This window comes from Prunus mume, linkage group LG4 (assembly GCF_029339155.1).
Source record: "Prunus mume cultivar Tortuosa linkage group LG4, ASM2933915v1, whole genome shotgun sequence".
In the NCBI taxonomy this organism is placed as follows: domain Eukaryota; kingdom Viridiplantae; phylum Streptophyta; class Magnoliopsida; order Rosales; family Rosaceae; genus Prunus; species Prunus mume.
Genome location: NC_142701.1, coordinates 27,228,888 through 27,255,782, shown reverse-complemented (window position 1 = coordinate 27,255,782; position 26,895 = coordinate 27,228,888). Strand labels below are relative to the sequence as shown.

The 26,895-nt window shown below is 38.4% G+C and overlaps 3 protein-coding genes and 2 pseudogenes across 12 annotated transcripts; 4 read left to right on the top strand and 1 right to left on the bottom strand.

The window, feature by feature from the left end:
• The first annotated feature begins 665 nt into the window (after positions 1-665).
• On the top strand, positions 666-5,294 carry LOC148918311 (cysteine-rich receptor-like protein kinase 10). 5 transcript variants are annotated; one of them, XM_089049848.1, is made up of 10 exons: positions 666-1,263; positions 1,890-1,979; positions 3,074-3,146; positions 3,234-3,345; positions 3,448-3,495; positions 3,591-3,756; positions 3,874-4,081; positions 4,265-4,502; positions 4,597-4,747; positions 4,848-5,294. In XM_089049848.1, the coding sequence occupies exons 2-10, from the start codon at positions 1,902-1,904 to the stop codon at positions 5,154-5,156; spliced, it is 1,383 nt and encodes a 460-aa protein (XP_088905974.1). In that variant the 5' UTR covers positions 666-1,263; positions 1,890-1,901; the 3' UTR covers positions 5,157-5,294. The 5 variants fall into 5 exon arrangements, with proteins under 5 accessions (XP_088905974.1, XP_088905975.1, XP_088905971.1 ...); XM_089049849.1 differs by lacking the exon at positions 3,074-3,146 and having other exon boundaries at positions 1,040-1,263; XM_089049845.1 differs by lacking the exon at positions 666-1,263 and having other exon boundaries at positions 1,688-3,146.
• Positions 5,295-5,446: 152 nt separating this feature from the next.
• Positions 5,447-9,859, top strand: LOC148918310 (G-type lectin S-receptor-like serine/threonine-protein kinase At4g27290; annotated as a pseudogene). Its single transcript, XR_016125949.1, has 7 exons — positions 5,447-7,343; positions 7,841-8,010; positions 8,116-8,281; positions 8,435-8,645; positions 8,832-9,069; positions 9,172-9,322; positions 9,431-9,859. The product of XR_016125949.1 is annotated as a G-type lectin S-receptor-like serine/threonine-protein kinase At4g27290 (transcript).
• Positions 9,860-13,338: 3,479 nt separating this feature from the next.
• LOC148918309 (G-type lectin S-receptor-like serine/threonine-protein kinase At4g27290) lies at positions 13,339-16,927 on the top strand. 5 transcript variants are annotated; one of them, XM_089049851.1, is made up of 7 exons: positions 13,339-13,456; positions 13,574-15,029; positions 15,102-15,234; positions 15,371-15,581; positions 15,793-16,030; positions 16,129-16,279; positions 16,358-16,927. In XM_089049851.1, the coding sequence occupies exons 1-7, from the start codon at positions 13,396-13,398 to the stop codon at positions 16,667-16,669; spliced, it is 2,562 nt and encodes an 853-aa protein (XP_088905977.1). In that variant the 5' UTR covers positions 13,339-13,395; the 3' UTR covers positions 16,670-16,927. The 5 variants fall into 5 exon arrangements, with proteins under 5 accessions (XP_088905977.1, XP_088905979.1, XP_088905978.1 ...); XM_089049853.1 differs by lacking the exon at positions 13,339-13,456 and having other exon boundaries at positions 13,468-14,830; positions 14,927-15,029; XM_089049854.1 differs by lacking the exon at positions 13,339-13,456 and having other exon boundaries at positions 13,480-13,663; positions 13,772-15,029.
• A 701-nt stretch (positions 16,928-17,628) lies between these two features.
• On the top strand, positions 17,629-18,307 carry LOC103329417 (calcium-binding protein PBP1 pseudogene; annotated as a pseudogene).
• A 1,213-nt stretch (positions 18,308-19,520) lies between these two features.
• LOC148918308 (putative F-box/FBD/LRR-repeat protein At4g03220) lies at positions 19,521-21,737 on the bottom strand. The gene is made up of 3 exons (XM_089050907.1): positions 20,613-21,737; positions 20,158-20,340; positions 19,521-20,024 (listed from the first exon to the last, which is right to left on the bottom strand). Exons 1-3 carry the CDS (start codon positions 21,693-21,695, stop codon positions 19,722-19,724), a joined length of 1,569 nt encoding a protein of 522 aa, XP_088907033.1. The 5' UTR covers positions 21,696-21,737; the 3' UTR covers positions 19,521-19,721.
• Positions 21,738-26,895: the final 5,158 nt, after the last annotated feature.

Here is a 26,895-nt window from a genome sequence, read left to right as displayed (position 1 = left end):
ATGAAACCCATTTAAATAGAACTAAAACAATGATTTTTCTTAATTGGCTGAGATTTCAGTTCACAGGATTGACAGAGGAGGAGGGAGATGAAAACGAAAAACGAAAAACGAAGAGGACCGTCTCCTCCAACTGGAACTCAGTAAGGAAAGTGATAAACAACGATGAAGAAGTTGAGTGAGCAGTGTGCTTCTAGTAAATTTGTCTGCAAATTTGTTTTGTGCGGCCATGGATACCAGAACCAAACAAAGGTTGATGCTTTCACTTTCAGTTCTTTTGTTATGCCTGTATGTCAAAACCCATGTTTCCCTTGCAGCTGACACCGTCAGTGAAAACCAATCTCCCTCTGGTGATCAAACCATTGTCTCTGCAGGTGGGGTTTTTGAGCTGGGTTTCTTCAAACCAGGTAATGTCTCAAACTACTACTACATAGGCATGTGGTACAAGAAAGTATCTGTTAAGACCATAGTTTGGGTGGCAAATAGGGAACAACCAGTCTCTGATAGATTTTCTTCAGAGCTGAGGATCTCAGATGGTAATTTGGTTCTCTTTAGTGAGTCCAAAGCTCCAATTTGGTCAACAAATTTGCACTCCACCACCACTTACTGGTTCTGTTCAAGCACTTCTTTTGGATAATAGAAACCTTGTCTTATTAAGAGGTGGTTCATCTGAGCCTTTATGGCAAAGTTTTGATCATCCAACACATACATGGCTACCAGGAAGTAGACTTGGATTCAACCATGTTACCAAACGAACCCAAATTCTCACATTATGGTAGAGTTCAGAGGATCCTGCACCAGGTCTTTTCTCTCTTGAGCTAGATCCAAATGGAAGCAATGCATATCTGGGGCTGTGGAATAGGTCTAGACAGTATTGGACCACTGGATCATGGGATGCAAGTTCAAGTAGTTTCAGCTTGGTTCCTGAAATGAGGCTCAATTATGTCTACAATTTCAGTTATTTTACTAAAGAAAATGAAACTTATTTCACCTATTCTCTTTATGATCCGAAGAAAATAGCTTGATTCGTGATGAACACCTCAGGGCAGGCTTTGAAGTGTATACAGGTAGGATTTTTTTTGTGTTCAAGAAGACCCAGCGGATCGGCCTCAAATGCAGAAGCCTGCAAGGTTAACGCTCGTTGGATTCAATCCAATGGCTAAACGCCAAAAAGGGCAGGCTGCAAACTAAAGAGACAACGAAGCATGGTGGATGACCTTTGTCCACAAATGCTGGACTAACTAAAGCCAAACGACTCAACTGTAGGTGTGTTAGAGCATTCACAATCACATGCTCTCTATTTTTCAGTTAAATTTTAGCTAAAAATATAAAAAAGTTATTTTAGGAACTTTCTATAAAATTTAAACTTCAATCATGCTTTCTAGTTTATGGAGTCATAAATGCTATAAATTTTTTTTTAAATTGGTCCATCTCTATTAAAAAATAATATAAAAAATAATTAGGATTAATTAAAGGTTTGAAATACTCATTAAATAAAACAACATTAAATTATAGGAAGTCACTAGGAGTTCTTTCTCTCTCCTCATATTTAGAAGCTCCTAGAGATCTCCCTATTTTAAGAAGTGGATAGGAGCATGGTTGAAGTTGTATTTTTTCAATTTCTCTTTAAAATTTGTTTAAGAAGGTGGTTTAGGGAACCCATTGTGGATGCTCTTACTTGACCCTTCAACAGTTGACTTAGTTGACTTGGAATGATCAGCTGGCTTCAAGTATTGCTATATTTTTTCCATAAATGTTCAATTCTAGTACCATACAGCATCTTGGTTGTCTGAAAATTTTTTGTGCATCCATGGATACCAAAAGTAACCCAAAATTCGTGTTCAACGTTCTTTTATTATGCCTATTTCTCAAGTCCCATATATCCCTTGCAGCTGACACCATCAATGCAGACAAATCTCTCTCGGGTGATCAAACCATTATCTCTGCAGGTGGGGTTTTTGAGCTGGGTTTCTTCAAACCAGGTATTTTCTCAAACTACTACTACATAGGCATGTGGTACAAGAAAGTATCTGTTAAGACCATAGTTTGGGTGGCAAATAGGGAAACACCAGTTTCTGATATATTTTCTTCAGTCTTGAGGATCTCAGAGGGTAATCTAATTCTCTTCAGTGAATCCAACACTCCAGTTTGGTCCACAAATTTAACCTCCACCACCACCTCAGGTTCTGTACAAGCAGTTCTATTAGATAGTGGAAACCTTGTCTTAAGGGCTGATGGGTCAAGTACTAATACATCAGAACCTTTGTGGCAAAGCTTTGATCATCCAGCTCATACATGGATACCAGGAGGTAAACTTGGATTCAACATTGCCACTAATCGAACCCAAATTCTCACATCATGGAAGAGTTCAGAGGATCCTGCACCAGGTCTTTTCTCTCTTGAGCTTGACCCCAATGGAAGTAGTGCATATCTCATACTTTGGAATAGGTCTAGAGTCTATTGGAGCAGTGGAGCATGGGATGCAAACTCACGTATTTTCAGCGCGGTTCCTGAGATGAGGCTTAACCATATGTACAATCACAGCTATGTTACAAACAAAAACGAAAGTTATTTCACCTATTTTCTAAATAATCCCAAGACAATATCTCGACTCGTGATGCATACCTCAGGGCAGATTCAGCAATTCACATGGTCGGAGAATTCCAGAGAGTGGAATTTGTTTGGGAGCCAACCAAAAAGGAAATGTGAAGTTTATGGTTTATGCGGGGCATTCGGCAGTTGCAACGACATAAGCACGGTCTCCTGTAATTGTTTGACAGGTTTTGAGCCAAAGTCAGAGATTGAGTGGAATTTGCGGGCTTATTCTAGTGGGTGTTCAAGAATAACCAACCTGCAGTACTGTGGGACTGATGTTAGTACTAGTGCTAAATATAGGGAGCCAGACGTGTTTCAAGAAATCCGTATCATGTCATTGCCAGAAAATAAACAGTCTGTGGTGGTTGGAAATATTTCTGAATGTCATCCAATCTGCTTAAACAACTGCTCTTGCACTGCTTATGCTTATGATAGCAGCACTAGATGCTCAATTTTCACTGGAGATCTCTTAAATTTGCAGCAACTGGGAACAGGTGAAAGGAATGGAACAACTTTATACATCAGACTTGGATCTGCTCTTCCACTGCTTAAAAGTAATGAGGAAATGATTACTTGGCGAGCCATCGTGTTAGTGTGTTAATTAAAATAAATTTGATCTTTCTCTTTTGTTTTCTTTGCAGGTGTTAATGCTAATAAACGATCCCTTGTGATTGCATTAGTCTCCGGAACAGCAGGATTGCTTACAATAACTTTTGGCTATTTCTTATGGAAGAAAACATGGGGAAAGGAAAGGTAAAGCTATTTCCTTTGGAAGAAAACACACGCGCACTCATTTGCAGGGACACTGATTCTTGTAATCCAAAAAAAGATACTCTAACAATAAGAATGAAACAGGGAGCGTAGGAGGAAGAATGGTGAGACTAAAACATTGGAAAAGGAAAGGTACTGCTACCACTCTCTCTCCCTCTCTCGCTTGCTCGCACACTGATTCTTGTAATCCTAACAAATGATGATCTGACTAAATAATAATGAAATAGGAAGCATAGGAAGAAATATGATGAAATTTTAAGTAATGTTGGTGATGGAGGCGGAAAGAATGATACAGAGCTACCACTCTTCAGTTTAAGGAGTATATTAGCTGTTACTAACAACTTCTCTGAAGCTAATAAGGTGGGAGAAGGAGGGTTTGGCCCTGTTTATAAGGTAACACTTTCATAATACCACCGACCTATAAATCTCATAGTTTCATTTATACATTTCTTATAAGGAGGTGGTTCTCTATAACTTCTCTTTATGTGTGGGATTTTTCTTCCACTACAGGGGATTTTGCCTGGAAATCAAGTGGCCATCAAAAGGCTGTCAAAGAATTCAGGGCAAGGACACCAGGAGTTCATGAATGAGTTAAAGCTTATAGCCAAACTCCAACACACCAATCTTGTTAGGCTCTTGGGTTGCTGTATTGAAGAGGAGGAACTGATTTTGATCTACGAGTTCATGCCCAATCGAAGTCTGGACAAGTTTTTGTTTGGTATGTTCTCAGCACTTCTAAGATTATTTCTTTCATATTGCTGATTTCTGGGACTTCAAATTTGATTACGTTTTTGCAAACCCATGTAATGCAAGATCTTCTTCAATGTGTCTTAACATTTTTTTCTAAAGTAAATCAAAATCACTAATTAAGCTCATTTTTCTCCATGGTTTGTCCAATCAGATCCATCTGAAAAATTAGAGCTAGATTGGGGAAAACGTTTTCGAATTATAGAAGGTATTGCTCAAGGAATACTTTATATCCACAAGTATTCCAGATTGAAAATCATTCACAGGGACCTGAAAGCAAGTAATGTTCTGTTGGATGGAGCAATGAACCCCAAAATTTCAGACTTTGGAATGGCAAAGATTTTTGAGATAAATCAAACCGAAGCAAATACTAACAGAGTTGTTGGCACATAGTAAGTAAATATATATATATGGCACAGGTTTTCAATCATTGAAATCTTATGCAATCATTGCTTTGGCTTACTTCTCTACCATCAATTTATGCAGCGGCTACATGTCACCTGAGTATGCAAGATATGGCCATTTCTCTGAGAAACTGGATGTGTTTAGTTTTGGAGTGTTGCTGCTGGAGATTGTTAGTGGAAAGAAGAATGCTGCTTTTCATCGCTTTGAACATTCACTAACTCTTGCTGGATGGGTGAGTATTAAAAATTCTAATGTATCCTAAGCCTGAAAAATTTATAAGTATGTGACCAGTCATGCAAGACTAATGGGTTTACATGTTGAATCTTAATTAGGCATGGGAATTATGGAGAGAAGGTAGAGGAATGGAGGTGATCGATGCATCACTGAAGGAAACATGCCGGCCTGATGAAGCTTTGAAGTGTATACAGGTAGGATTTTTGTGTGTTCAAGAAGATCCAGCTGATCGGCCAACAATGTCTTCTGTAATTCTTATGCTGGCCAATGAAGCTACATCTCTTCCACCCTCCAAAGAACCTGCTTTTTCAACACATAGGAATTCCGTTGCTGTTAGTTCTTCTCCTCAAACAACTCCCATTATTTCCAATAATGCAGTAACCATTAGTCTGCCAGAAGGTCGATAGAAGCTCAAAAATGTTACCTTTCCTATACACATTTATTGTTGGATACATAAACGAAAAATGAAAACTCTGTGGCAAGACTTTGGCAGTGTCCAAGACTCTTTTTTATTATTTAAGTAAACGAAAGTGCTTCACAACTTATATTGGTCTGGTTCAGGTGTGAGAAACTTAAAAAGAAGCCTCACTGAACAAATATTCCTAGATCTTTACACATTGCAGAGCAATGAACATGAACAGAACTGTATACCTAAAAAGTTATAACATTTAGAAAGGCAAGTTTGGTCTATGAATGCTTAAAACAAAAGAGAGAACGGAGCGTAGACCCTTCAATAGTTGACTTTGTTGACTTGGAATGTTCAGCTGGTATTCAACTATTGCAATTTTTTTGTGCAGCCATGGATACCAAACCTAACCCAAATGGTTGAATATTCTTAAATTGGATTTACCTTACCACCCCCTCAAGTAGAGTTTTTGAGACCGTCCTCCAAGTAGAGCTTAGTAACGAAAGTGAGAAACAATAATAAAGAAATTGGGGGAGCCACACACGTGTTTCGAGTAAAATACCAGGAAACTAAGCTAGTCTCTCTCTAACATTTTAATACGTGAAGTATTTGAATTGAGTATCCCCTAGATGGAAAAAGATGTTCTTTGAAAAGTAACATGTATGACAAAAACATAAATTATTTTGCTTCTAGACACACCCATCACAAATTCACGAAATAAAAATTATACGAAATTCAAAGTAATTGGCATTCGTGAAAGTATAGTGAAAAATTTATCACAAGTTTGAGAGCAATGCTTAATTCTCATTGTTGTCTTTTAGACGCATGACATTATCTTTCTTGTGTGCAAATTCATAGTGCAGCCATGGATACCAAAACCAACCCAATGTTGGCGTTTATAGTTGTTTTATTGTGCCTATTTCTCGAGTCCCGTATCTCCTTTGCAGCTGACACCATCACTGCAAACCAATCTCTCTCCGGTGACCAGACAATCGTCTCCAGGGATTTTGAACTGGGGTTCTTCGAATTAGGTGGCCGCCACTACATGGGTACCTGGTATTCCGGCCGAGTGGTATCTGCGAGTACCATAGTTTGGGTGGCAAATAGGGAAAAACCTATCTCTGATAGATTTTCATCGGTGTTGAAGATCAAAGATGGCAATTTAGTTCTCTTTAATGAGGCCAAAACTCCAGTTTGGTCCACACATTTGACCTCCACCACCACCTCTGCTTCTGTGCAAGCAGTTCTTTTAGATAGTGGAAATCTTGTCTTAAGAGCTCATTCTAGTTCATCTGAGTTTTTATGGCAAAGCTTTGATCATCCAACCCATACATGGCTACCAGGAGCCAAGATTGGATTCAACAATGTTACCAATCAAACCCAAATTCTCACTTCATGGAAGAACTCACGGGACCCTGCACCAGGTCTTTACTCTCTTAAGCTAGACCGAAGCAATTCATATATCTTTCTGTGGAATAGGTCTAGACAGTATTTCAATAGTGGATCTTGGAATGCAAGTTCAAATCTTTTCAGCTTGGTTCCTGACATGAGGCATAATTACGTCTACAACTACTGCTTTGTTTCAAATGAAAACGGAAGTTATTTCACCTATTCGCTTTATGATCCTAAGAAAGCATCTCCATTCATGATGTCAGTATTGGGGCAGGTTCAGCAACTAATTTGGTTTACGCCTTCCAGGCCACGGAAAATGTATTGGTCTGAACCAAGACAGCAATGTGCAGTTTATGCTATTTGCGGGGCATTTGGGAGCTGCAATGAAAAATCCGGGGTCTTGTGTAATTGTTTGATGGGTTTTGAGCAGAGGTCGCCCCGGGATTGGGCTTTGCAGGATTACTCTGGTGGGTGTCAAAGAAAAACCAATTTGCAGTGTGGGAATTCAACAAGTGTTACTGGGACAAAAGACCAGTTTCTAGAAATGCATAGCATGTCAATATCTGAAAATGAACTGCATGTTAAGGTTGGGAGTGCTAAGGAATGTGAATCAATCTGCTTAAATAACTGCTCTTGCACTGCTTATGCTTATGAAAGCAGTAACGCATGTTCAATTTGGATTGGAGATCTCCTGGGTGTGCAAGAACTTGTGGCAGATGATGCTGGTGGAAGAACTTTATACATCAGACTTGCAGCTTCTGAGCTTATGTATCTTCAAAGTAATAAGGGAATAATTGTTGGTGGTGTCTCTCTTTCTCACACACAAACACACTCGTGCATTCACACGGATTCTATAAACAAATTATCCATGCTCTAACAAAGACTGAAACAGGACGCAGAGGAGGAAGTATGGTGTGACTAAAATAAATTATGGTGCTGAAAGTGGAAAGAATGACACAGAACTACCAGTCTTCGGTTTAAAGAGTATTTAAATGCAACAAACAACTTCTCTGAAGCTAAAAAACTGGGAGAGGGAGGATTTGGCCCTGTTTATAAGGTGACTCCTCCACCTTGTATTGGTAATTAAAGTACATTAGTTATTCTTTCATAAATATTATACTTTTTGGTTCTCTTAACAACCTTTTTCCTAATTAAGTTCGCTTGGTAGGATGGTGGTTCACTTTGTGTTTGATTTTCCGTCCACTGCAGGGGATTTTGCTCGAAAATCAAGAAGTAGCCATAAAAAGACTGTCAAAGAAGTCAGGGCAAGGACATGAGGAGTTCATGAATGAGTTAAATCTTAATTGGTCAACCTGAAATATATATATATATATATTTTTGGCAGATGGCAAGGGTGATGCGGATAAGCGCTCCCTTATAATTGCAATGGTCTCAGCAGCAGCAGGGTTGCTTACGATTTATTTTTTCTATTTCTTATGGAAGAAAAGATTGGGGAAGGGAAGGTATTGCCACCACTCTGTCTCTCTTTCTCACACACACACACGCACTCGTGCATTCACAAGGATTCTCTAAACAAATGATCCATGCTCTACCAAACACTGAAACAGGAAGCAGAGGAGGAAGTATGGTGTGACTAAAATAAATTATGGTGCTGGAGGCGGAAAAAATGACAGAGAACTACCACTCTTCTGTTTAAAGAGTATATTAGATGCAACAAACAGCTTCTCTGAAGCTAATAAACTGGGAGAGGGAGGATTTGGCCCTGTTTATAAGGTGACTCTTCCACTTTGTGTTGGTAATTAAAGTACATTAGTTGTTCTTACATAAATATTTGTACTTTTTGGTTCACTGAATAACCTTTTTCCTAATTAAGTTTGATTGGTGGGATTGTGGTTCACTTTGTGTTTGATTTTCCTTCCACTGCAGGGGATTTTGCCTGAAAATCAAGAAGTAGCCATAAAAAGACTGTCAAAGAAGTCAGGGCAAGGACATGAGGAGTTCATGAATGAGTTAAATCTTATAGCCAAGCTCCAGCATACCAATCTTGTTAGGCTATTAGGTTGCTGTATTGAGGAGGAGGAACTGATCTTGATCTATGAGTTCATGCCCAATCGAAGTTTGGACAAACTTTTGTTTGGTATATCCTCATTCCTCCTAAGATTGATTCTTTGATATTGTTGATTTCTGGGACCTCAAATTTGATTACCTTTTAGCAAGATCCTTTTCAATGCGCAAAAGTTGTGTAATGCAAGATCTTTTTCCATTTGTCCAGCATTTCATCTATAATAAAAAGAATAATTTTCTTCATGGTTTGTCCTACCAGATCCATCTGAAAATACAGAATTAAATTGGGGAAAACGCTTTCGAATTATAGAGGGTATTGCTCAGGCAGTACTTTATATCCACAAGTATTCTAGATTAAAAATCATTCACAGGGACCTGAAAGCAAGTAATGTTCTGTTGGATGGAGCAATGAACCCCAAAATTTCAGACTTCGGAATGGCTAAAATTTTGGAGATAAACCAGACTGAAGCAAATACCAACAGGGTTGTTGGCACATTGTAAGTATATATATATGTAGGACATGTTTTCATTCATTTACTAAACCTTATGCAGTCACTGCTATAGCTTACATCTCTATTCTCTACCATCAATTCATGCAGCGGATACATGTCGCCAGAGTATGCAAGATATGGCCATTTCTCTGAGAAACTAGATGTGTTTAGTTTTGGAGTGTTGTTGCTGGAGATTGTAAGTGGAAAGAGGAATGCTGCTTTTTATCGCTTTGAACATTCACCAACTCTTGCTGGATGGGTAAGTATTAATAATTCTAAACTATCTACGCTCCTTTCTGTTTTTATGCCTTGTAAATTTGTGATTAACCGTAAAATTGAAGTTTTAAGTATTTTAAATCTTAATTAGGCATGGGAATTGTGGAAAGAAGGTAGACGAATGGAGGTGATTGATGCATCAGTAAGAGAAACATGCCCCCCTGATGAAGCTTCGAGGTGTATCCATATAGGGTTTTTGTGTGTTCAGGAAGCTCCAGCTGATCGACCAACAATGGCTTCTGTAATTCGTATATTGCAGGGCAATGAAGCCACATCACTTCCACCGTCCAAGGAACCCGCCTTTTCAACTAACAGGAATTCCATACCTGCTGTTGGTTCTTCTTCTCAATTACCTGCCTTTTTCCAACAATGCAGTCACCATCAGTTTGCCAGACGGTCGATAGAGGTTCCAATATTTGTTTCCTTCCCTCAACACATTTAATGTTAGGTATATAAACTAAAAAGCAAAACGTTGTGACAATTGCAAGAAATCAGCAATGCTATTTTTTGTATATATATATATATATATATATATATATATATATATATATATATATATATAGTTCCTTCCATTTGAGGGACACCTTTGGATACTCCAAAAAATTTCAACCATTCAAACTCATTTTTAGTCTTCATTCATAGATCATTCTCAAAAAAAAATAAAAATAAAAATTGAAAATCATTAAGGCATCTAATTGAGACCAATAAAATCAATGAACACAGTGCTTCAAAAAAGTGTTTAAATTTCAATAATTTAATTGAATGATTAAATGATATTGGATTCAAGTGATTTTTTTGGATAGATTTCAATTTGTTTCAAATTTCCTTCATAATTTTGGATAGATTTCTTGATCAACCCCTTAAAATATGGAGATGTAAAATGAGGATGAGGATGAGGAGGAGGAAAGGAAAAGGGATTAATTGACCAAGAAGGCAAACGGAAACCAAGAAACTATAGCAATGGTCTCAACCTTGACTCGTGTAAGCAAAACGAGTAGCTTTATTAACTCAGAACATTTCCAAAACAATTCACGACTAAAAGCCTTACAAAACCAGCTTATAATATAAACTGGGTTAGCAACTGTAACTAATATTCGCGCCTAAACCGCGGCCTTAACTACCAATCTAACAAACCCAAAACTGAATTAACAAACTGATCTAACAATCCCACAACTGAATAACAATTGAAAGGTGAGAAGGCTGCCACGTGGACCATTATTCTCTTGCCATATGGGCCAATGACATGAATACAACTAAACCAGCACCTATCACCCTGGGCCATCGGCCATCTTCATCCCCTCACTCACATGGCCCTTGTTTTACTCAAACTGGATTAGAATGTGACTCGTGAGGAAGTATGGGAATGTTATAGCATAATTGTAAATCTAACGGTAAAGTCCCAATGAGATTAAACTTTCCTTGATTTATAAAGGCGAATGATTTTAACACTCATCCTTTAATTTCATGTACTACGGAGGAGATGAGGGGATGAAGATGACTGAGGGGGAAGAACGAGGAAGAGGAAGAGAGAAAGGGGATGAAGACAACGTGTAACCCTACTTTCTTTGTTTTTAGTTTTATTTGTTTTTTGCTGGTTATAATAATTAAAAGAATTGTTTGGGTGAAACAAGGAGCAGCGTGAGTGATGTCCTTGCACTCTTCAATAGCAGCAACAATGGGATCGTATTTTTCAGGCAAGCTGATCAATATTTTTTCAACAAACTTATTTGAGGACACTTATATGGCACTGTATTGTATTTCAATAATACAAACCGTTTATGTTTTAGATAATCATTCAAAGATTATCTTTACAAAAAATCACTTGAATCCGATATCACGCAATTGTGTTATTGAAATTTTATTACTTTTTTTAAGACCGCTTTTATTGATTTATTATGATACAATTGGATGTCGAAGCGGTTTCTTATTTGTCTAATTTTTTGCAAGGATGATCTATGAATGTAGACTTAAAAAATAGGTAGTTTGGATTGTTGAAAAAAATTCATAGGGTACCCTAAAGGGTGTCCCTCAAATAAAAAATTTCATGGGATCACTCAATTAAATTATTGAAATTTTAGTACTTTCTTGAAGTAATATGTTCATTGATTTTGTAGGACACAATTAGATGTCTAAATGGTTTCCGATTTGTCTAATTTTTTGTAAGGATGATCTATGAATAAAGACCTAAAAAATAGATGGTTTTGATCATTGGAAAAAAATTGTAAAGTATCCTAAAGGGCATCTTTCAAATAATTTTATTTGAGAGATTCCTCAATAAAAATGAACTGATATATATATATATATTATTGTTATATTAATGAAAGATTGCAGAGAGAAAGACGAGAATTTGTTCTATCAACTTCTATATCATTCATCTTTGGCGCGTACATAATCACAACTCATAAATACACTAAATACAATTATTAATACATAGGTACTCAGAGATAACAGAGTGCCTGTCATTGTACTTAAAGCTATATAGCTTCTTTAAATCAACAACCTTAATGACATACTCGATCAAATTCAACTTAATGCAGATTTTTGTAAATATAAAACAGATTAAATACGTCCAATTAAAACAATCACAATTAACAATAGGTAGATTAAAGAAGAAAGAAAGTCTGGCTTGTGAACCTAAGAGAGGCACGATAAATGTTGTCTTAAAGCCGTAGACACCTTCCTACATGCAGGTTATAGCAGTGCCTACAACTCCAAGATACAACCTAAAAGCCTCATAGGATGTCTGGTCCATTATGCACGCCAACGGCGGACGAGTATGCTAGGTGTTGATCGATTGCCCAAGAAATAGATAAAGAGAATTGTAGGATATGGAGAATGATGAGTGTGATTCATATATGGAGCATGAGAGTAACAGAGAATTGTTTGTTCCATGTCCGAGGAGTTCTTTATTTATAAGACTCCACACACCGTTTTAATAAAGTCACGTCTATTGGGTCAACAAATATGACTCTTAAAATAAACAATCATTGCTAAATATATAACATAAGTTTTGAATTTTAAATAAAATAAAACAAAATAATAAATAACTAACAATCCCCCACAAAGTTCAAAACTTCATAAGGAATAGTCAAAATGAAAAACAAGTAACGATGAGGAAACTTGGGCAATTTGTATACCGTGCAATGGGTGTAGGTGTCTTCAGGACTTGAACCTACACTTAGTGTGAACAGCTTTCATATGAAGGAATCATAGTTTGACTTTGATCTGTACACCTCAGTCTTCTTGTGAAAATAGTCCTTAGCCACATGATTGGTTCTTCCACAAACAAAGCAAATCCTCTCTCTTTCTTGATTCTTAGTCTTTTCAAAATTTATATTTTGGTTGGTTTGTCTATCCTTAATGAGAGACCTCATTGATTATTTGTACGTAAGATTATTGTAGAAATTAATGAAGAGCCTTGGACTTTTCCTTGATTTGGTAATTGCATTGTAAATTAAGTACCATTTTCCAAACCATGATGCACGGTAGACAAATATGATGGCGACAATTTTCAATTGAATTACAAGCATTGCCACTGTCTTCCGCATCTCCTTCATCCAAAAATTCTCCCCAAATTTTTTACCCAAAAAAAGAAAGGGACATTTTGGAAAAAGCAAAAGGAGAGAGAAAAATTTTAAAAGAAGCAAAAATGGACAAAAATGCCCTTATTTATTTTTAGATTTCCTAAGGAATCCAATACATTTGCATGTCTTTGATTTGAAAGTTGAGTGGTTTTTTTGTCTTTTTTGAAAAAGCTTTGGCTTTTTCCAAAAGTGAAATTTGTTTTATGTCTAAAACCTAAAAAATCTAAAAAGAAAAGAAACTTTTATGGCGACAATTTTCAATTCAATTCCTTTACATCATGTGTGGATCTTCCTTTTCATGAATTAAATTAATTTAGAGTAAATTATCGATTGTATAAAAAATAAAAAATAAAAACACCAGAACAGCCGGAGCATAGGGAAGACTCTAGCTAAGCTAAACGACTTCATTCAATGAAGACAGCTTGTTTGCCAATTTTGCTTTTGTAACATAGTTGAGGTGAATTAAGGGGTTATGTATGACATAGACACTTCACGAGTTGACTTGGCTGACTTGGACTGTTCTGGTTTATCAAGTAAGCTTGTTTGCCAATTTTGCTTTTGTGCAGCCATGGACACCAAAACCAACCAAAAATTTTTGTTGTCTGTTATTTTTTTATGCCTGTATATGAAAACCCATGTTTGCCTTGTAGCTGACACCATCACTGCAAACCAATCTCTCTCTGGCGATCACACCATTGTCTCTGCAGGTGGGGTTTTTGAGCTGGGTTTCTTCAAACCAGGTAATTCTTCAAACTACTACATAGGCATCTGGTACAAAAAAGTTTCTGTTAGGACCGTAGTGTGGGTGGCAAATAGGGAACAGCCAATCTCTGATAGATTTTCTTCAGTGTTGAAAATATCAGATGGTAATTTACTTCTCTTCAGTAAGTCCAAAGGTTCAGTTTGGTCCACAAGTGCGACCTCCACCACCACTACCTCAGCCTCAGGTTCTGTAGAAGCAGTTCTTTTAGACAATGGTAACCTTGTCTTAAGAGCTGATGGGTCTAGTGCTAGTACTAAATCAGAGCCTTTATGGCAAAGTTTTGATCATCCAGCCGATACATGGCTACCAGGAAGTAGAATCGGATTCAACAAAATTACCAAACAAAGCCAGATTCTCACTTCATGGAAGAATTCAGAGGATCCTGCACCAGGTCTTTTCTCTTTTGAGCTTGACCCAAAGCGAATCAACTCATTTATCATACAGTGGAATAAGTCTCAACAGTATTGGACTAGTGGATCATGGGATGAAAATTCAGATAAATTCAGCTTGGATCCTGAGATGACGCTTAATGATGTTTTCAATTACAGCTATGTTACAAACGAAAATGAAAGTTATTTTACCTATTCTCTTTATGATCCTAAGAGAATATCTCGATACATGATGTATACCTCAGGGCAGATTCAGCAGCTAACATGGTTGGAGACTATCAGCGCCAGGCAATGGAATTTGTTTTGGTCTAAACCAAAGGTTTATGCCTTTTGCGGACCATTCAGTAGTTACAATGAGAAATCCTTGCCTTTATGTAGTTGTTTGATGGGGTTTGAGCCAGAGTCACATAGGGATTGGAGTTTGCAGGATTATTCAGGTGGGTGCTTAAGAAAAACCACTCTGCCATGTGGGAATGCTGTCGGTGTTACTGGGACAGAAGACGGGTTTCTAGAAATGCCTAGCATGTCATTGCCTGCCAGTGTTGAAGATAAACACTATAGTATTGCTTATGCTAAGCAATGTAGATCAATCTGCTTAAGTATCTGCTCTTGCACTGCTTATGCTTACAGCAGCACTGCTGGATGTTCAATTTGGGCTGGAGATCTATTTGGTCTAAAGCAACTTGCACCAAATGACAGTGATGGAAGGACTTTGTACATCAGACTTGCAGCTTCTGAGTTCAAGAATCCCAAAAGTAATAAGGAACTGTTTATTGGTGTTGTGGGGAGTGACCATTACTTGGAGCCATCATTTTTAATTTGTCAACTGGATCTTTTTGTTTTCTTTGCAGGTCATAAGCACTCCCTAGTAATTGCAACAGTCTCAGCAACAGCAGGATTGCTTACAATAATTTTTTGTTATTTCTTATGGAAGAAGACTTGGGGAAAGGGAAGGTACTTTACCACTCTGTCTATCTTTCATATGTTCTTCCAAACAAAGGATGCTTTAACAATTAGAATGAACAGGAAATATGGTGCTGGAAGTGGAAAGAATGACGCAGGATTACCACTCTATCGTTTAAGGAGAATTTTAGCTGCAACAAACAACTTCTCTGAAGCTAATAAACTGGGAGAGGGAGGATTTGGCCCTGTTTATAAGGTAACACTTTGATAGTCCTATTGAGCTATAAATATGATAGTTTCTTTTATACATTTCTTAATAATTTCACTCATTACTTCTCATTTGGTAAGGTTGTAATTGTCTTAATGTGTATCGGATTTTTCTTCCACTGCAGGGGATTTTGCCTGAACTCCAAGAAGTAGCCATAAAAAGGCTGTCAAAGAAGTCAGGGCAAGGACATGAGGAGTTCATGAATGAGTTGAAGCTTATAGCCAAGCTCCAACACACCAATCTTGTTAGGCTCTTGGGTTGCTGTATTGAAAAGGAGGAAATGATACTGATTTATGAGTACATGCCGAATCGAAGTTTGGACAAATTTTTGTTTGGTATATATATGCTCATCACTGCTAAAATTAATTCTTTGATATTGTTGATTTATGAGACGTCAAATCCGATTACCTTTTTCCAAGATCTTTTCCCATGTTTTCAAAAGTGGTGTAATGCAGTATCTTTCTCTGTGTGTCAAAAAAAAAAATTTCAAAACAAAACGGAAAAATATTCACCTAGCTTATTATTCTCCATGGTTTGTTGAATCAGATCCTTTGGAAAAAACAGAATTAGATTGGGGTAAACGCTTTCGAATTATAGAAGGTATTGCTCAGGGACTACTTTATATCCACAAGTACTCTAGACTGAAAATCATTCACAGGGACCTTAAAGCAAGTAATGTTCTTTTGGATGGATCAATGAACCCCAAAATCTCAGACTTTGGAATGGCCAGGATTTTTGGGATGAACCAAACTGAAGCAAATACCAACAGGGTTGTTGGGACATAGTAAGAACACATGTTTTTCATCCATATACAAAACCTGATGCAAATAATAGTCATTGTTATTGCTTACTTCTCTACCTCTACTGTTACTTCATGAACAGTGGCTACATGTCACCTGAGTATGCACTCTATGGCCATTTCTCTGAGAAACTGGATGTATTCAGCTTTGGAGTGTTGCTGTTGGAGATTGTAAGTGGAAAGAAGAATGCTTCTTTTTATCGTTTTGAAAATTCCCGAACTCTTGCGGGATGGGTAAGTATTAGAAATTATAGTTCTTTTTTGTTCTTTTTTGAACAAGATTGATGGGTTTTGATGTTGAATCTCACTTAGGCATGGGAGTTGTGGAAAGAAGGCAGAGGAATGGAGGTGATTGATGAATCAGTAAGGGAAGCATGTGAGCCTCATGAAGCTCTAAAGTGTATGCATGTAGGGTTTTTGTGTGTTCAAGAAGATCCAGCTGATCGGCCAACAATGTCTTCAGTTTTTCTTATGCTGCAAGGAAATGAAGCTGCATCACTTCCACTCTCCAAAGAACCTGCTTTTTCAATGCATAGGAACTACCCCCGCGCTGCTGTCGGTATCCCAGCAGTTACCAGTTTCTCCAACAATGTAATCACCATAAGTATCCCAGAAGGTCGATAGAGGTTCAATTCAATAATGTTTCATTGCTTCAACACACTTGAAGTTTGATTTATGATGGAAAATGGAAGACACTGACAAGCGTTGACAATCTGTAATGCAAAGACTTGGACCAATATCTTTTGATGGGCCAATGTCCTTCATTGGGGTTCAGAATTCATGTAGGCCCAAGTTAGGTACGTTCATAAGCCCAAGCTCAAAGAACGCATAGCCCAGGGATGGGTCAACCCGAACCTAGCCTTATTTTTATTCTTTTCTGCACATACTATCTCATTTGAGCATAGTTAGTAAAATACGGGACGAGCCATCAATGGGTTCCCACCATAGTGGCGGTCGCTTATTACTTGTGCAAATTACCTTTATATACGAATAATACAATTTCATTTTATAAAAAACCCCATATATTTCTATGTTCTTGAAAAGTGTACGAAAAATAGAAGTAATTTTTATATATAAAAGAAATACATCATTCCACGTATAATATGCGAATTTAATAACTAGGCATTTGAGCAAAAGTCTCTGAATGCTTAAAACAATGCTCTACTCTAGTTGTTTTTAGTTCAATCCAATGGTTGTAATGCTAACAACTTTAATCGGCCCTACATTTCTAAAGAATTTCATAGAAGAGTTCCTCCATTTTTTCTGGGAAACATGACAACCGACCCAAAAGACTACATTTTCTTCTTCATTTCATGTGAACACTTCGTTAACTTATATAACCGACTTCCACCCACCCAACTGGTAAAACAGCCAAAAGTCAAGAAGGAAAACCGTTTCTGAAGTCTAACTGTCTAAGATAATCCGAAATGACAATCGTACCCCCTTCGACAAGAGCGTTGAAAGTCAAATAGGACCAATTTTCATTATTTACATGTAATGACAAAATTACCCTTTACAAGTTTCTGAGAAACACAGGAGGCAAATAAAATTGCTGCTGGCCCTTGCAGGTGTAAAGAATCAAAGCCGACCAGCAATTAACACACTGTTCCATTGCTGTCATCCACACGGGGAGACCATAACCTTCCTCTTTCCAAGATCCCCCTTCCAATTTCCACCCTCCTTCCGCCTTCCTTTCACATGGTATAAATTCATTCACTCTCATTGTTTCCCTCACAAACCCAAAAACCCAATACATCAAAAGAAACAAGAGCTAATAACAATCAATGGCAGGAGTTGGCAAGAGGGCTGTTGATGATTTTGAGGATCTGCTGCCAGAGATGGCTGACAAGCTTGGCGGGGAGGGCCTGATCAGAGAGCTGTGCAATGGGTTCCAGCTACTGATGGACAAGGACAAAGGGGTCATTACATTGGAGAGCTTGAGGAGCAACTCTGCTCTTCTTGGTCTGCAGAATTTGAGAGAAGATGAGCTTGTGAGCATGATGAGGGAAGGTGACATGGATGGCGATGGAGCTCTCAACCAGATGGAGTTTTGCGTTCTGATGTTCAGACTCAGCCCTGAGTTGATGGAGGAATCTTGGATTTGGCTTGAACAAGCGATGCAAGGGGAGCAAGATAATAAGAGACGTCAATCTTGATCGTTTGATTTGTATTTTACTTCCGTCTGTTATTCATTTTGGAACTGAAATAGTCAGGTTGAAAAATACAGAGAAATAAAACAAACACCTTCTTTTGGTTGTAATATTATTTGTTGGTACATATTCTTATTCGTTTCTACGATAACTTTTCTTTCTTAGCCTTTTCTACCGGACTAGACCCGTTGATGGAATTTTTCTTTATTAAAAATCACATCAAATATCTTTTGCACGAGGAGCATGCAGAGCACTGCAGGCTGCCGCGGCATTCGATTTGCTGACTAAAATACTTAAACATTTGTCTTTTATATATGATAATGATGTAGACCAGTTCAAAATTTAAAATTTGTTCAAGGAATTTTGCTAATTTGTTTTCCAATAAGTTTTTTTCTTTTTTGGTACGAGTCTAAATAAAAATTGAGTAAGAAAGTCTTGTTTTCTGGTAAAGATAAATGACTTGAGACGTCTCCCAACCCATAAACTATTAGTATGAGGTGATAGGTAGTAAGATCAAGAAACTTCCATTAAATAATTATATATATTTTTGGCCAGTTGTACCAGAGAAATAATAAATATATTTGGTCAGAGCTTGCATATATAATATATAATATAATAAATATATATATACTATATAGTCATGGAAAAAAATAATAGCAATAATAATAAATATATAACAACTTATTGATTTCATATCCATTTACATATATACGTATCTTCCCGGAGGCAACGAGTATATAGTCATTCAATGAATCCAATACAAGCACTTCATCTAGACTTCAACCCTGGTTGTCACGTTGGATCCATTGTTACTTGATTGCATGCACCAAGAGGCAAATTCATTGACACTGAGGAAATTAGGAGGAACGTCGCCATATCCACAACCTTCTGCGATTGAATTTAAAAACATTCTATGCGTTTCCAAAGTAGTACTTAATAATATTGCCTTTTTTTTGTATTTTTTGGGGAGGGGGAGAAATTAGGAACAGAAAGGGAAAAAATTCATACACACACAGGGTACTATGGGGATTTGAACCCAGAACCACTTAGGAGCACACCAAAAACTTAGGCCAATTCAAAACTAACACACAAAGAGAAAGTGGTTAGGTGTCAAATATAATAAATATTTTTCTGTACTTTTCTACCCTTTGTCGACACGAGTTTTCCATCCATCCATGTAGCTAGGATGTGTAACATTACGAATCACGACATTTTAAATATTACATATAAGGTTAGGATCGGGGGACACACATTTTTGACACATTATTACACACATTGTAAAGCACATTCAATGGTTGTGATAATGTTTTGTATTCTTTCTCCTCTCTTCTTTCTAAACTGAATTCACTTTATACTAGCTTCTTCTTGAATTTCATTTTTCAACATACAAATCTGCTTATGCTTACCAAATTGTTTGGGCTCTACATAAATTCATATGATGAGCATGTACTCCATCCAATTAGCAAGGAAAATGCGCATATAAAGAAAAAGAAGAGGAAGTCAAAGAGAACGTTTGCAGTACAAGCTTAGTGAAATGCAATTTTAGCATTAGAAGAAGCCCAAGAGAATCCCATCATCTGTGACCTAATCTTTTGTCGCTGGAGAGAATATCTAGCTTTGCAGTGTCCAGTGCACAGAATCATTTCCTGCAAGGCCTTTCCATGCTTCAGCAAGAACTTTGCTAGACTCACTTCATTCTCACACTCTAAAAATCCCTGGATCTTTACTACCGTAAGGTTTTGTAAAAACGACTTCAAGGCTTGCGTTTGCGATTCCCAGAATTTTTCTTCCTCAGAATTGGACATTTCCCACAAATCCTTATTCCATTGCTGATATAGTTATGCATCAAAATGAGAAACCAAATTAGTTAGCTGTTGAAATTGATACTAATCAGTCAGTTTACGTGTAGATTAAGAATACAATGAATGTATTAACCAAATTAATCTCAGTTATAATACTTACTCTCCTTTCAATCTTGTAATCGTTAATAATATTGAGGGTCAGAGTGTGAAGCATGGGAGAGCTCCTGAATATGCACGCCAATCCAGGGACATTGTTCTTGTTGAAACCCGTATGCAACTCCAAAGACTTGAGATTGTTGAATGGATGCAGATAAACCGCAAAATAATTACTGTTTGACAGAATCTGCAACAACAAAAAGCTATACAGATAAGTCGTGCTCATCACTGAAATGTTACATATACATAAGAGTGACCAGACAAAATTAATGACAATACTCTCTTGTCAAACTATGAATCGAAATCACGTATTCAGATAAAAATTTAACATGATCAATGATTCAAATTCATAGTTCAGCAGCATAACAAGTAGATTAAATTTCTTTTGCTAGGCCGTGTATCTCAATACATTACTTAAATTAACCTGATCAATGGTTCATATTACTTAAATTGAAGTACCTCAATACATTGGGTATCGAGTGTCAAGCAATGGGCATGATAGAGTCCCATAAAAAGGTTGGACACACTCTGAAGCTTCGCCACACTAATATCTTCCTGGAGCAAAAAGAAACCAATGGAGGCCTCTTGCAGAGAGCTCAAATTGTCCAGAGAAGAGCTATCAGTAATAGCATTGTTTTCCCAAAGAATAATTCTAAGTCTTGGACCATCAATCTTCACCCAACTCTTATCAGCGTACGCATCAAAACACCTCACAATTCTCAACCTCTCCAATTTCCCACCCAAAACATCCAACCCTTGTAACTGAAAGCAGTTCTCCAGGGTCAAATCCTCAAGCGCCTTGCACCCAATCCGAAGGTACTTCAACCCAAAACAAGCGTCCAGGCTCAGTTTCTTGAGCATAGGGAAAGCAGACGCTCCGAACATGTCGCAGAGAGAAGGCTGGTTGTATAAGACAATGCGTGAAAGCGACAACAAGTGGAGGGATTTGAATCCGCTCGTCATCACAGATGAAGGGGGCAATCTGAAGCCTGGGTAGTGCGATTTCAACTTGAAAATGCGGAGAGATTCGCTGGCGATGACGCATCTAGGGAAGTTGAAATAATCCTCTGTGGCAACCTCCACGTCCAGTTCCTGCACATTGCGCCGGATGGCCAGGCGGATCAGGCCATTGAGACGGGAGAAGCTCAACCAGGAACCAAACCGAAGGATTCGAATATCAGAGTGCTTATCGCGGAGAGTCAGGACTTGCCTGATGAAGTCTGTTTCTTTGGAATTCTGAGAGAGCGATTTTGATGAAGAAGAATGTGGCTTTGTTGGGGCTCGAGTGAGGGTGGTAAAGTCGAGGTCCGGGAATGAGGACCAGATAGAACGCCACCGTTTTGATAAGACGCTGGTTTGGGCGACGGTTTTGACGGGTAGGAGGAAGAGGATGTGGTGGAGAACGGCATCTGGGAGGTCACTGATGCGGTCAATGCTTCGGCTTCTGTTGCTCTTCTCGCTTTCGTCATCGTCGTCAACTTGATCCTTCTGGTTGTATAAAATGAGGAGCTTTCTTTTCTTGGCAGCGGATCTTGTTTCCATTGTGATGATTTTGTTGGGGTTTGATCTGGTTTTTACTGGTCTTTGGGTTGAGAGATTGAGTTACGTACTTTAGGGGTTTGAATGGTTCAAAGGTTGAAGTGAGGTGAGAACGGGAACAGCGTTTGAGTTTGTTTCCAAGTACGATTGCAGTATTTTTAATTAATTTTTATAAATTTTTAATCCAAGCTAATGATAATTCTACCTTATAGTTAGTTAGTTAATCATAAAAAATAATTGAAAAATAATTATTGATAAGGCCCAATTTTCAATTTTGGTTGAAATTAATATGGGATATATACTTGGCATCTTTATTGATTATTGCTTAAAAACGCCTACCTGTATATAAGATACCAAGTAAGCTCATCGTCGCATTGTCATGTGATGCTTTGAGCTCGAATTAGTCCAAAAAGAAACCAACACAGTTGCATTAATAAAAATAAGCTTGTCCAATTTTCACATTTGATCACAAATACATGGCACCTAAAGTGCAAACTAATAATAAATATACATTCCCCTCAAGGCAGAACATCAGAACTTAACCATTAGAATAACCATACGATTTCAACATCCTCCGATGCCCGCGGCAGTTCCTCTATTATCTTGAATTTAGCCTGCCATCCAGGTTGATTTTGTTGATAGGCTTCCCAGTTCTGCGGACAAATGTTCATTCTTGCAAGCCTATTCCATGTTTGAGTAAAAACCTAGCAACACTTATCACAGTCTCATCTATACCTGTAACAACGGAAAAGTCCACCTTCTTAATGTGACAAAGGAAGGAGTTCAAAGTTTGAGCTTGAGATTCCCAGAATTGCTCTTCACTCCAGAGGGTATTGTCCAACAAGATGTCGTTCCATTTCTGAAATCTAATTTTATAATATGTTGTAAGCCGGATATATTTTAAGAGTAAATGTGCGTAGCGTCAAGCCAGTGATTACAAGAGTGGCATTTGTTGGAAGTGTAAAAAATCAAAAAACGTCGAATTATGCCGAAAGTTAACTTACATCATCCTGTGGTCTATGAATAGGACTTATCACAATTTTGAGCCTTTCGACTACGGGAGAGCTCTTGAATAAGCATGCTATACCCGGGAAATCCGATTTTCTCAAACCAGCAGTAATAATTTCCAAAGTCTTGAGGTTCACAAATGAAAATGGTAGACCACCTTTGAAATATATTTTCGATAAAATCTGCATACATAATTTATACGCTACGTAAATCCACAAAACAGATTTATATACAGGTACATATATACAGATAAACGAGGCAGATACTAATTTTTTTTACAACAAATATTTGGAATTACGATAGCTGGCAGAAAATATGCTATAAGTACATTTTGTTACTCATCTATTGTTAAAGCATCCAAGATAGCTATCAAAATGATCATGTCTCCAAACAAGTAGATAAGAAAATAGAATATTTAAACTGACCTCAAGAATCTGAAAGGATGTAACACCCCGACTCCAATTATTTTCCTATTTTTATTTAAATTAAGAGAAATTATTAATTTACTCTTGGGTTAAGGGTAATTTTGGTCATTTTCTGATCCGGGAAGATTTTGGGACCACGAGTGGTTTGGTTGCGTAGGTGGTACTGAGACGAAACCATAGACAGGCGGTAGGCTTCAATCGGAGATTTAATGAAGTTTTGGGGATCAAAATAAGCTCGGTGGCGGAACCGTAATTATTTCGAAAAGTTTGGAGTAAAAATCAGATTTTTTCATTTTTACCTCACTCTCTCTCTCCCCGCACGTCTCTCTCTCTCTCTCTCTCTCTCTCTCTCTCTCTCTCTTTTTCTCTCCCGACCCTCTCTCTCTCTCTCTCGGTTCTCTCTGCACCTGCCACGGGCTTGAGCGTGAGACCGGTCCGTTCGACTCATCGTGAAGTCCCGATCACGACCCACCCGATTTCCCGCCGGAAACCGCGAATCCCGCCGTCAGTTTTGACTGGTTCAATCGGAGGTTTTCGTGCTATCGCACCGCCGTCTCCGCCGTCCATTTCCAGTGAACCAGGTGAGGTTTCTTCTCCTTTTTACGTGCTCTAGCTGTTTAGGGGGTTAGATTAGAACGATTTTGAAGTTTGGAAGTTGATTTTGAAACCTAGGTTTTGGCCGGTTTTCAATGTGAAATTCCGGCCACTTGCCGTCCGAATTGGACCTTGTGGTAGTTGAAGAAGATGCTCCATTCGTCGAGTAGTATCTAGGATTGGAAGGGTGGCTGGTGATTTGGAGATTTTCCGTCGCCGGAAATTTCTCTACACACCCACGCGCGCCGGCGCGTGTGGCGGTGCGTGGGCAAGGCTGGTGAAGTTGATTTTTATCTTGATGAGATCCTTTGGTTTCCACGAGTGCGTAGGATTTTGCGAATCTCAATTTGGATGTCGTTTGACTATCGAACGGATTTCGCATATTGTGCGTTATCCGGGTTTGATAAGTTCTAACCGTCGGATCGTTTCTAAATTGAAGTATGTTGATCTAGGTGCTCTTAGAAACCTGTAGGAATTCACGGATCGTGAATCGGAGCACCAGATGTTCCGATTCAATAATTTGAAGTTTGGGAATTCGCGATAACCGTACGATTGGAGCGATTCCCAAATCTGTAACCGGACATTAGGATATTCCATTGGATGTACACGCACCGGGAACTTGGGGATTTAAGTATTTCCTTTTGTGAATTTTCGTTTTTAAGTGCGTTATATTAATCAAGAGTTCGTATCTCGAAATAGGTACTTCGGTCGACCATTCGCAGCAGCAGGACCCTCTCGGGGCCGGGCAGCTTGGGATTATTTGTGAGTGGACTTTGTTTTAAGCATATGCATGGTTTTATTGATAAAAGGCTTGTGCATATATTTTAAATGGTGATTTTGACTTAATAATTATCTGGTTGATGGATTTGAATATTCTTATGCGTATTGGCAATATATTTTGAGTATGGATATATATTTGAGTATGATGAATATGTTTATATGGATTTTGGGATGTCTATCTATATTGCCTATGTATAGAGTATGAGAGGTTGTTGTGGTGAGATTATGAAAAGATATGAGTTTGAGGGATGGTTGTGAGATGTATGAGTATGTTAGGTGAGTACCATTCCCTAGTTACTAGGCTTCCCACATACGTCGTTGGCAGTGCCGGTGGGGTGAGAAGGCCATGAGATTGTGGGTCTCACACATGTCGTTGGCGATGCGTGTGAGACACTTCCCATACGTGTCGTTGGCGGTGCGTATGGGAAGAGTATGTATATTGCTTAAGTATTATCACACACGTCGTTGCGGTGCGGTGGGGTGATGATACTTTGTCTGCGCATAGAACTTGTTATGAGATTTGTGAGCTACACGCCGTTGGCGATGCAGCGTGTGAGCTATGGAGTTCCGTCCCCAGTTGGACTACTCATCCACAGGCGGTTAATGTTCGAAATCCTGCGTACGCTAACAATCCCCCGGTTGGATTGTTTCCCCGGTACATTAGTATGGAGAGAAGTATATATTATATTATAGTTATAGTTATAGTTATATATATATAAGTGTTTACGGGTTGATGAGAGTTGCATATCTTTGGGAATGGACTTGTGATTTGAGATTTAGAGATTTATTGGACTTTGGGATATTGTGTTTTGAGTATTTGGTTTCTGAATTGTGAAACTGCATGCTAGAGCACTATTTTTACATGGTGGGGTTATTATGTTGATTTAAAATGTAAACTTTATTTTTGTCCACTCACATATGACAGGACGCCGGAATTTCCCGAAACCGGCGGATCATCCGTCTTGGTGCCGACATCACTGTGATGCGGGCCCACTTACTAAAACCAAGACATTCTACCAAAATTTTGTAGTCTCCTCGTAAAATGCTCAAACCAACAATAAACAACCTGCAAAAATTTACATCAATAAACAAGCCAACTGCCAGATGCTTTTAACATACTACAATCCAACACAAAATGGCCTCCGGCCTCAAGTAGTAGCCTAACATGGGCAATAACAGAGCGTCTACAGAATTTGTTTACAACAAACAGGGGAGTAGAAAGAATTTATACAGACCCTATTAGCGACGACAAGTTCGGAGCTCGTGACTTGCTCGAATGCCTTGAGGAGCAACTCACTGCTGGGGGGCGCAAAACAGAAAGATGTGAGTGGACAGAAATAAAGTTTCACTTTAAAAACAACATAGTAACCCCACCATGTAAAAATAATGCTCTAGCATGCAGTTTCACAATTCAGAAACCAAAACTCAAGCACAAAAATCCCAAAGTCCAAAACATCTCCACATCTCAGGCTCACAACTCATTTCCCAAAATATATGCAACTCTCAACACCCGTAAATACCCATATATAAATATACATATAGCTAGGACTCTAGTATAGTATATATACTTCACTCCAAACTAATGTACCGGGGAGACAATCCAACCGGGGGATTGTTGGCTGGTACGCAGGATTTTCGAACCAGAACCGGCGTCCGGGGATGAGTAGTCCAGCGGGGCGGAACTCCATAGCTCACTGCGCCGGCGACGCGCCAGCGACACGTGTAGCTCACAATCTCATATCAAGTCCTACGCGCGTGACGGTATCATCACCCCAAGCCGCCGCCAGCAGCGTGTGTGATGATACTCAAGCAATATACATACTCTCCCATCGCGGCCGCCAGCGACACGTATGGAAAGTGTCTCACACCGCCGCCGCGCCAACGCCATGTGTGAGACCCGTAATCTCATGGCCTTCCCACCCCACCGCGCACTGCCAACGACGTGTGTGGGAAGCCTAGTAACTAGGGAAGGGTACTCACCTACCATACTCATATCTCCCAACCATCCATCAAACTCCTATCTTTCCACAATCTCACCACAACAACCTCTCATACTCTATACATAGACAATATAGATAGCCATCCCAAAATCCATATCAACATAATCATCATACTCAAATATATATGTTCATATTCAAAATATATATAACCAAGATATATAAACATATTCAATTCATCGACCAAAGACTTATTACATCAAAGTCACCATCATTTAAAGTATATGCACAAAACTTTCATAAATAAAAACCATGCATATGCTTAAAACAAAGTCCACTCACAAGTAATCCCAAAATGCCCGACCAGTGAGATCCACTTTCTTGAGTGATCAGCAAGTACCTATTCAAGATACAAATCCTTGATTAACGATGCGTACTTCAAAGCGGAAATTCACGAAG